General features: G+C 42.8%; 1 protein-coding gene across 2 annotated transcripts in view; it reads right to left on the reverse strand.

Moving 5' to 3' along the window:
- PLA2G12A (phospholipase A2 group XIIA) overlaps positions 1 to 8,748 on the reverse strand; it is a 20,346-nt gene extending 11,598 nt beyond the window's left edge. The window contains exon 1 of one of the 2 annotated variants that reach the window (XM_030799133.1): positions 8,278 to 8,748. In XM_030799133.1, coding sequence (XP_030654993.1) covers positions 8,278 to 8,485 — 208 coding nt within the window. In that variant the 5' untranslated portion in view covers positions 8,486 to 8,748. The remainder of the gene's footprint in view (positions 1 to 8,277) is intronic. The other variant, XM_003269358.4, reaches the window with a different exon arrangement.
- Positions 8,749 to 11,473: the final 2,725 nt, after the last annotated feature.

The following is an 11,473-nucleotide window of genomic DNA, read 5'->3' on the forward strand; positions in this document are numbered from 1 at the left end:
GTAGATGACTCAGGCTATCATAGATGAGTTACCGTGATCCTTCAATTCTTATCTCCTACTTTTAGTCCTTCATTCTTTTTTTTTTTTTGAGATGGAGTCTCGCTTTGCCACCCAGCAAGCTGGAGTGCAGTGGCACGATCTTGGTTCATAGCAACCTCTGCCTCCTGGGTTCAAGTGATTCTCCTGCCTCAGCTTCCCCAGTAGCTGGAATTACAGGAGTGTGCCACCAGGCCTGGCTAATTTTTGTATTTTTAGTAGAGATGGGGCTTCACCAGGTTGGCCAGGCTGGTCTCAAACTCCTGACCTCGTGATCCACCTGCCTCGGCCTCCCAAAGTGTTGGGATTACAGGCGTGAGCCACTGTGCCCGGCCCAGTCCTTCATTCCTAAGAAAACAGTTTATGACTTGGCTTACTACTTACAAGGGCCTACAGAGGAAGGTCCAGTGGGCATCTCAAACTTAAGCTGTCCCTCCTGACATTCATCTCAAATTTGCTCCATTCACAGTTCCCTGTTTTCAGTTAACAGTAACTCTGTCCTTCCAGATGCTCAGAGCAAAAATGTCAGCCATTTTTGCTTATGTTCTTACGTTCTTATACCCCACGTTCAATCCAACAGTATATCCTGTTGACTCTACCTTCAAAATATTCAGAATCTAATCACTTCTTACCACCTCCACTACTACCAATCCTGCTCCAAGCCACAATGGATTATTGCTATAAACTCCTAACTATTTTCCCTACTTTGGTTCCCCTGCTCCACACCAACCCCCATAATCCAGTCTCAACACTGAGCACAAATGATCATATTAAAATATGTTAGATCAAGTCTTTTTCTGCTCAGAGCCTCTCTAATGGCTTCTCATCTTATTCAGAACAAAAGCCAAAGTCTAAAAGGCTATGAAACCCTGTATAACCTGGTCTTCCCATGATTTCTCTGACCTCATCCTCTTCCTAGTCTCTCTCTTCCTTTCTTCCTCAACTTATTCCTCTTTGCTGTTCCACAGACACTGCAGGTCTGCTCCTGTCCCAGGGCCTTTGAACCTGCTCTTCCTGTATGTGGATGCTCTTTCTCCTGACACTAGTTTCTCCTTTACTGCTATGCTTTGAATGTTTGCATCCCCCAAAATTCATGTTGAAACCTAATCACCAATGTGATGGTATTAGAAGGTGGGACTACTGGAGGTGATTAGGTCATGTGGACAGATCTCTCTTGAATGGAATTTGTGCCCTATAAAAGTGGCCCTAAAGAGCTGCCCTGCCCCATCCATCACCATGTGAGGACACAGCTAGAAGGTGCCATCTATGAACAAGGAAGTGGACTCTTACCAGACACTGAATCTGCCAAATGCTTGATCTTGCACTTCACAGCCTCCAGAACTGAGGAATAAATTTCTGTTGTTTATAAGCCACCCAGTTTAAGGCATTTTGTTATAGCAGCCTGAACAGAATAAGACATTCACCTTCTCAGCAAGTCTTCCCTGACCATACTATTTGTAGCACATATGACCTTCTAACATACTATATCACTAATCTACTTATTTCATTATGTCTCCCCATTCTAAAATGTAAACTTCTCAAAAGCAGACATTTTTGTGTTTTGGATTCCCAATGCCTAGAACAGTGCCTGGAATAACTTTGTGATGAATTTTTGCAATAAGTAATGTGATGAATTAATGAACAGAAGACTTGAAAGGCTAATTTCCATGGCGGTTGGAATATTCATTATAAATGGAGATTATCCATTAAGAAACCCTGCTGTTTGCCCTAAAGTCTCTTTTGTGCTTGGTGAGCATTCATCAGCCTCCAAAGACTGATCACTTCTAGCTTGTCGCATCTCTTTAAAATATGGCACCTCAGACTGAACACTGTAGGGTAAGATGGGCTTTTTAACCTTTTGTGCTGGATAAAGTACTTGTATTAAAACAGCCTAACATAGTATGTTTCAGCTGTGCCTCACTGCTAACATAGACAGTAGTAAAAAAAAAAAAAAAAAATCATCGGTTCTTTCTAAAACGGACTTTTTAATACCTACTGCTAGAGGCTTAGCACTTCTGCAATTTAATTCTGAGCCTAAAGATAAGATTGTATATAAGATTCAATCTTGTTAGTTTCAGTTCACCATTCTCGACTGCTGAGCAGTTTTTAAATCTAGAGCTATTCATCCAGTGTTGCCTGTTGCTCCCAGATATTCACAAACTTAAGATGCAGATATTAATAAGGACAGAGGTCCACTACAGATGAGTCCTCTCTCCAAGCAGCCGTGAAGTCATCAAATAGTAACCAGTTTTTCTCACAGGAGTATCATGAGAAACTATACATTTATCTATAGTTTTCTTTGCCCTAACACACTATAAATCTCTTCACAGAAAAGGAGGCTGGATCAGCATTTAATTCCTGGGAAGCCCATTCTAGTTCCTCAAGCTTCATCATGAAACTCTCTTTCGTCAGGGGTTTTGACAATCAACTGTTTAAAATGTTTAGAAACATATCTAGAGATACACAATAAGTAATAGGTCAAGTTGTTAATCTGAAAAAAGTACAATAAATACACCAGAGAATGTTCAAAAAGTCTGGAAACAGGAATAATAGTGTATTTACAATATATATTTTCAGGTTACAACTGGACTGTTTTAAATTTAGAAGTATATCATCTAAAAAAGTATCTAGTGGTTAATGAAAAACATATTGAGTGTGTCATTTGAAAATAAAACATGTTTATCCTATGTTTCCAACTTTTTAGACACCTTGTACATTCTCCCTCCCTCCCATCTGCCAGTCTAGAGATTTCTGGCACCTCACCCTTTTCCATGAGAAGCAAAGATTACCACCCTCAGACCACCGATATGGGCCTACGGCTTTAAAGACGTGTCTCAATTGTCTTTGTTTGTTTGTTTGTTTGTTTCTGAGACTGAGTTTTGCTCTTGTTGCCCAGGCTGGAGTGCAATGGCGTGATCTCAGCTCACCGCAACTTCTGCCTCCTGGGTTCAAGCGATTCTTCTGCCTCAGCCTCCCAAGTAGCTGGGATTACAGGCATGCGCCACCATGCCTGGCTAATTTTGTATTTTTAGTAGAGACAGAGTTTCTCCATGTTGGTCAGGCTGGTCTTGAACTCCTGACAGGTGATCCACCTGCCTCGGTCTCCCAAAGTGCTGGGATTACAAGCGTGAGCCACCACGTTCAGCCTACCTTTTTTTTTTTTTAATCAGAAAGATACTTCCCTCAATGTAATACAACAGCAGTACTTCTATTTTTCCTTCCCTTTATATTTTATCTAAATCCATAGACTCTGATTTCAAATCTATAAAAACATTCCTGATGCTGATGATGTGTGTAATGACAGTGATACATATATATGAGTATGCATGCGTGTACATATATAGACATTTTCTCATAAGAGATAATTACCTTTGAATGGGAGAATGATCAGACACAAATGAAGTCAGCAAAACTAAAAACATGCCCACCATAGGAGAATAAAGAGGAACAGAGATAGTACAGAGAAGGTCAATTGGCAAAAATGAGAATGGAGGTACGAGGAAGTAGGAGGCTGCTGTGTCAAACAGGGCTAGTGGTTATAACTGTCTTAAGAAGAAAAGTTGATAAAAATCAAGTAATAAAGAGCCAACATCTACTGTACATGAAAAACTGGATAAGAACACCATGAAATAAATGCTGGTAAAAAGTTTGGCTCCCCAGTGTAAATGGCAAAAGGGGCATATATGTATGGTTCTTTAGTTTCTTTCAAGGCAAACTCCTAATGTCATTTCCTCAGAGAGGCCTTCCCTGCTTACCCCATCTAAAATAGCACCCCCTCTCTTTCTAGCATTTATTGACCTAATTAACATTAACATTAGTCAGTTCCTATGAAGAAAGCACTTAGTCTTGCTCACCTAGAAGATATTTAGCACACAGTGGGCACCCAATAAATTACCAGATTAAAAAAATGGGAAACATTCTTTGATGAAATTAAAATAATTCTTTATCCACAGCAAAAAACTGAAAATTTGGAAGTAACTAGTTTCCTGAGAAATTCTAAAGTATTTTGAAGTTCTAAATTTACCTTTAAATTAAAATAGTTACTTCTGAACAAGGCAAATTATATAGACAGTTCTTTATTAGAGGTTAAGTTGATTCAGACACCAATGTTACAAATGTATTAATATTTTAAATTTTGTTATAGTTTTATAAATGGCTAAGCATTTTAAAAATTAGCATTTCTACTGGTGCCAGTTTTTACAAATAAAGCAAAAACTCAATAATGGAAGAAACAAAATCAGAGTAACATCAACACCATGATGTGTCCTCTAAAATTTGTAAGCAGATACAAACCAAATCCACTGTGTACAACTGCATAGAAAGACTATTCATTAATTTCCATTTTTGACTTAAGCAATAGCTCCTTCTCTTGACTGTTTATCATTTGTATGGACTGCTGAAATCTAAAGATTTTCGTAGACTGAGACAAAGTTGATTCTTTTCCATGTATTTTTTCTAAATTTGATGCAAATACTTCCAAATAGACCAACTGTTTTCACCTGACAGAATATGAAGCAGATGACAAGCACAAGAAGTAGTCTGCCGAGTCACACAAAGGTCTCACCGCAGAGTTTTGTAAGATTCCAACCTGCACTCCCAAACACTTGAGACTTTAAGTATTCATGATCATTAATCTCCAAAAGGTCCTTATATTACTTTATTTTTCTAGTCTGTTCACTTTCCTATTTTCCTCAAACCTCCAACATCCCCATTCCCCATCTTCTCTGTCAGCTGATGACCCGGATTCCTACTTTACTGAGAAAAGCAGGCAATCAGGAGAACTTGAACATCCACCCACTTAACCAGCATCAGTGCTCATATCCTCTACCTGTGTTCCTATTAACAGGGCTATGCTATATGCTCTTGGCCAAACTCTCCAAGTATGTACTAGAAACCACCCCCTCTCACTTACCCAAGGCTATGACTCCAACAATTCTCTTCCTCGTCAGTATTTCTACTCTCCACTGAACCATTCTCAAAAGCATACAAATATGTTATTATTTTTCCTAATGCCTGGTATCATTTTTGACTTAACTCATACCTAACTTCCAAGCCATCAGCAAATCTTTTAAGTCCTTCCTTCAAAATATATCCAAAATCCAACTACTTCTCATTACCTCTGTTGCTACCAACCTGAGCAAAATCATCCGTCTTTTGTCTGGACTCTTGCATGCATCACCCTGCTTCCATTTTTACTCCCCCACTCCCTTGACCCCTTCTGTTCTCAGCACAACAGCCAGAGGGATCCTAGAAAACATACATCACTGAATTAATTAACGACTTATTCATCATTCTAAAAACATTTACAAGCCAGTTTTGTGTTCTATTTTTCAAAGGAAATCGAAAAGTTTTCTTCCTTAAATCTTCCTTGCTGTCAGGGAGAAAAAAGTTGAAGAAAATAATGGATCATCAAATTTATTTCCCTAAATACTTAACTCTCAATAAGGCCTTTTTCCTACCCAAGAGAGGATGGCCAAAACTAAGGGAGCAAGTCTCCATAATGCCAGTCCCTCAGGTAAAGCAAGGACATGTGCCCTTTATTTGACCAACCTCTCCCTACCATTAACTCACTCTTTTTTTTTTTTTTTTAAGCTCTCTTGCTCTCTTTCTTGCAACTAAAAACACCCCTTAATCACCACGTTTCTCCAGATTTGGGATTGTTCTGTTTGGTTCTGATTTGGTCACCTGAATTCCAAAATATAGGAAAGGTTGAATCATTGTTCCAGAGAGGCTGCTCCAGTAACAGCAATTTTATTATTATTATTATTATTATTTTTGAGACAGAGTCTCGCTCTGTCACCCAGTCTGGAGGCACGGTCTTGGCTCACTGCAACCTCTGCCTCCCAGGTTCAAGCTACTCTCCTACTTCAGCCTCACAAGTAGCTGGGACTACAGGTGTGCACCACCATGCCCAGCTAATTTTTGTATTTTTAGTAGAGACAGGGTTTCACCATATTGGCCAGGCTGGTCTCGAACTCCTGAGCTCAACTGATCCGCCCGCCTCGGCCTCCCAAAGTGCTGGGATTACACGCATGAGCCACCACACCCTGCCTAATTTTTTTTTTTCATTGAGATTCAATTATCTATCAGTATGGTGACTTGGACTTGAAACCACATGTCCGTTAAACGTACAGTACTTACTAAGACAAAAAAATTTTTTTCACTGAGGCATATAACATTTCTTAAATTCTCAAATTCCTTTGATTTTTGTGCCAGAGACCTTCCTCTAAACTCCAAATAGTAAATTTTGAGAAGTCTGTAGAAGATTAAAAAGATTAAAAAGAAAGATTAAGCCAGGTGTAGTGGGGGCATGGCCTATACTCCTAGCTATTTGGGAAGCTGAGGCAGGAGAATTACTTGAGCCCGGGAGTTGGAGGCTGCAGGGAGCAATGATCACACCACTGCACTCTAGCCTGGGCACAGAGGGAGACCTTGCCTCAAAAATATTAAAAAAAAATAAAATAAAAAGATTAAAACAGTATTTTAACAAGGCTGGTATTCATTCAACTTCAGGGATGTTTTAAATGTAAATAAACTCTAGAACCCTAGACTAATAAATTTATGAAGACGACTCCTTCCAAGTCTTCCCTATCTCTGTAAATGGCAACTGTTTCCTTCCTTTGGCTCAGGCCAAAACCTTCAGAGTCATCCTTGACTGGCCTTTCTCCTCAGGTCCATTGCACTTGCTATTCCCTCTGCCTGGAATGCTGTTTCTCCAAATAACCACATTCCCCCCCTTACCACGTGCAGATTTCTTCTCAAATATTCTTTCATCAGTGAGGCCTTTGCTGAACAACCCATTTAGAAGAGTAAATTGCCTCCAACACGGCCCCTCGTCTGCCCTGATCAGACTCCATACTTCCCCTAATTTTACTTATTTACTAGTTTACTGCCCATCTCTCCCTCACCAGAACTCAAGCTCCACGGACAGATTTTTGTCTGTTTTATTAACTGCTGAATCTCAAATTAGAACAATATCTGACGCACAGTTGGGACTCAAATATTTGTATAATGAATAGGAATGACTAAGTAAAACTGTAACATTTGCTTCAGGAAAGGCAACTATTTGATCCTTAAATTATGCACTTAATCCTCCGAACAAGTTCTACAAGAATAAAAACATCTTTATGGAGCATACGTTTAGGTGGTAACGTTTAGGCACAAATTTAAGAAGCAATGCAACATGTCTCAGCACTTGTTCAGCGCTTTAAAGTATACAAGATACAGTTCATCCTTTACTTCTATTAACATAAAACTAGAAATTATCTTGAAAATTGCAGGCAGCAGGTGGCATCACAGGTTTACATGATACCAGTTCCTTTTAAGTTCACCTATACAATCAGGTTCCAACAATTAAGTCACTGGATCCCCTATTATTTTCCGCTGCCAGCATAATGAGACTCCAACCTTGGCTAATCTTATTGGAAACATGATCTCCCAAGTGCTCTCTTAACATTTTCAATTTCCAAACAAAAGCCCAATATTTTTCTGACCTATTAAAATATTTAAGCAGTCAAAAATGTGCTACAAAAGAACCATCTCTGCCTGAAATATTGAGTTGATTAGTACTCATACTGCCACCAAACAAGTTCTCAGGTTCAAAGAGAAAGTTCAAAAAATATTAAAAGAGTAAATGAAAATAACTGTATTAACGTTAACCAACAATGAGGACGAGGCGGGTCACTGATATCTAAGGAAAGAAGAGGTATCGGAACGCTTTCTCAACACTCGAGTACACCAAAAGTCTGTACAAAGGTCGCAAGTTATTGTCTATGGGTTTGCAGGAAAAAAACCATTTAATATCAATTATAGAGAAAGTTAATACGACATGGTTTTTAAATTGTTTGCTTCGCATGTTCATCCAATTTACAGAAGCAAAAATGAGCTAAAATCAGTCTGTTCCACTCTATTCCCATGATTCCTACGTCAGTAAGTTATTGGGCAACTTGGTGCAATTGAGGGGGGAAAAGGTAATTCAGAAGCAATGCAAATGGGACGGAGAGTACACTCAGGTGACCTCTCACATTCTAACAATAGTGGTGCGAACTTGTACCCAGCTTGCTCAATCACTAGAACGGCAAGATTCTAGCAGTGGTTAAGATTCTAGCAGTGGTTAAGTTTTTCCACAGCCGAAGGACACCGTCAAGGTCTGCCTTGCATCTGTCACTCACACCTCCAGGACCTCCGTCACCCCAATCCCCCGAAAGCACGAGCCCTCGCTGGGCCCGGGTGCCCCCTCACCATCACTGCATTTATACTGGCAGAGCCCGTCCTCGCCTCCCAGGAGGTCCAAGGCGGCGTTCAGGTACGTGTCTATCTTATGAACGCCGTTCCGGATGGTCTTCAGGGTGGCCCTCCAGTCGGTGGTCTGGGCCTGCTCCTGGCACCTGACAACAGCGGCCATGAGGAGGAGCAGGAAGGTGAGCGCGGGGCGCGAGAGCAGGGCCATGCGCGCAACACCGGGCTCTACGGGTCCCCGAGCCGCGGCGGGGGGCGCGTCCCTACAGAGTCCCCGGGACGCGCTAGGCAGCGGCGCGGGCCCCGGGCTCAGCAGCCGCCAGCTCCATTTCCACGCCTCCTTCCCGGCTAGCCGGCAGGAACCGCCTTGGGCAGGCAGCGCCGTCGCCGGGACGCGCTCGCTCACCTGAACCAGCGCGCCCGCTCACCTGGGCCAGCGACCGTCCCCTGTGCGCCTGCGCCGGAGCACGGCGCGTCAGCGGCGCACGGGAGGGGCGGGACGCGCAGGGTGGGGGCGGGGGCGGGGTTGGGGGGCGGGGAACCGGGGGAGGGGCGCGCGGGGCGGGAAACGGGGGCGGGGCCTCCGTGCCCACGTGGTCTCCGCGGCGCCCTCCCAAGGCCCTTGGTCCTGGTTCACGAGAGAACCTTAGAAAGTGCCCAGGCCTGAGCCCCTTTTCTGGGGAGCCTGATTACGTTGTCCCAGGTGGCAGTGGGAGTCGGTATTTTTTAAAAAAGCTCTCCGGGCTGTTAACCGTGAAGCTAGAGTGCAGAGCTAACCCCGGTGGCCTAACCTGACCAGTCGGGGCTCAGCACAGTAGCCCCGAGAGACAAGCTTTTCCGGGTGTGGACAACATCGGAGAAAATAACCCCTGTGTCCCCTCGCAGAGAGCGCTGCGGGAGGTCCAGCTGAGTTTCCGGCTTCAAGACGTGGTTCCACTGGCAATGTGGGCAGAGTCCAGCTCTCAGCTCGCAGAGCAGGGCTTTTCCTCCTTGCGTCCTCTCCCGGTCCTCCAGATCTGCTGTAGCCGCGGTTGGGGGAGCGGGATCTGGAAGATGCCAACCCATGCCTTGGCGGTGCCTGACTCTAATCAGGACGAGCTAAATGCTAGTTTAGACTTTCCGGAAAAAGAAAATCGTCCAACGGTAAAAATCATAAAATTCTCCCCTTGTAAGGAAGAAACAGTAGTGTAAACTTAAATACAGTAAAAAATAAAATAAATCTTAAGGAAGTCATTGTTTTCCTACTCAAGGGATTTTGTAACTTGATAGTTACAGTGACGTTTGTTTCTCTGTACCTACCACCCTGCTCCCAGCATTGTGCAGGATCCATAAATAACTATTGCAGTAGTACTTTGTATCAGTTATAAATATCTGGTTATCTTAGTATCACAGCAGTTTCCAAGAATTTTACAGTGAGATCCAGAGCAATGTTGAAAGTTTGGGCAGGCCAAGCGCGGTGACTTACACCTGTAATCCCAGCACTTTGGGAGGCCTGGAACTCTGAGACCAGCCTGGCTCACATGGTGAAACCCCATCTCTACTAAAAATACAAAAAATTAGCTGGGCATTGTGGCGGGCACCTGTAATCCCAGTTACTCAGGAGGCTGAGGCAGGAGAATCGCTTGAACCCAGGAGGTGGATGTTGCAGTGAGCTGAGATTGCACCACTGCATTCCAGCTTGGGGCACAGAGCGAGACTCTAGGCATAGGTGTATCCTTTCTATAAGAATTACCAATAAGTTCTAGGTTTGGCCTTTTGTGTTTGTTACAAACTTAATGAGCTTACAATAAATGTTCAGTGCACAGTTCATAAAAATTACATCCCTCTTTACTGAGTGCTTACTATGTGCTAGGCACTTCATGAATATGATCGCTCACATTCAGAACACTGCTTTACAAGGATGCAGCCTTTGGGTAAGTTAGAAACATAGAAAGGCATTCCTCCCTACAAACGGGGTAGCCCAACAAACGGTGTAGCCCAACAAACGGTGTAGCTCCTGGCTGGAGACTGCCTGCACTTCACTCAGCCCCTCAACCAGGAGCCTTGGGCAGTGATTAATTCCTACCACAATGGAGAAGGGGGAAGAATGTTCCCTGGAAGGTTTATTATCCTCCTCTTTTACAATAAAAGAGTTGAGGTGAGAAGTCATGTGACAGTATCTACTCCAAACCAAGGCCTCTTTCTGTCTTCACAAAATACCATAGATATTTTTATTTTTTAATATTTAGACAACACATTTCAATACATTTTAAAAAGGGAACTTAGAATCATTGTCTTAGCTTTCTGGAACATTGGTTTCTCAGCCCCAAGTGTGAAAGTTGGACTAGATTACCTCTGAGATACCACCACCTGAATCCTTAAACCAGGCTTGGTTCTTACAACTCTTCTTCCAGAGAAACTCCCTAGTCCAGGGACAAGACTTTCAAAAGAAAGGATAGAATGTAGTAAAATAACCTGGTTCCAGCCCTCAGTTATGACCCAAAGCCTCTCCTTTCCCCCACTTTCTCTATTTATTTACTCCTTTGTGATCTCATCTAATTTCTTACACCTTAACTACAGCCTATACTCTGAGGAATCAGACGTAGTTTTCTTTGTCTGATCTCTCCTTAGGGATTAAATTCTCAAATGCCAGTTCTTCTGGCTGATGGAGCTGTTCTCTTTCTCTCAAGCAAATCTTTTCCACTGTCTTCCCCATGAGAATCACCACCATTTTTGTAGAAAACAAGACTCTAAGTTTTATTTTCACATTCTTTTCACATTTAATCATTATATATTTGTTGTTCTGCTGCAGTAATTACAAGGTTTACGTTTTCCTCTTAATTGATGCTGTTAAATACCAGGGATCTGCACTGACCACAGACTATCTATATAATTTGTAGGGCTCAGTGCAAAATAAAGATACAGAGCCCCTTGCTCAAAAATTAAGAATTTCAAGGTGATGGCCGGGCGTGGTGGCTCACGCCTGTAATGCCAGCACTTTGGGAGGCCGAGACGGGCAGGTCACGAGGTCAGGAGATCAAGACCATCCTGGCTAACACGGTGAAACCCTGTCTGTACTAAAAGTACAAAAAGTTAGCTGGGCACGGTGGCGGGCACCTGTAGTCCCAGCTACTCGGGAGGCTGAGGCAGGTGAATGGTGTGAACCCGGGAGGCAGAGCTTGCAGTGAGCCAAGATCGTGCCACTGCACTCCAGCAGAGG

Source organism: Nomascus leucogenys, chromosome 18 (assembly GCF_006542625.1).
Source record: "Nomascus leucogenys isolate Asia chromosome 18, Asia_NLE_v1, whole genome shotgun sequence".
NCBI classification, from domain to species: domain Eukaryota; kingdom Metazoa; phylum Chordata; class Mammalia; order Primates; family Hylobatidae; genus Nomascus; species Nomascus leucogenys.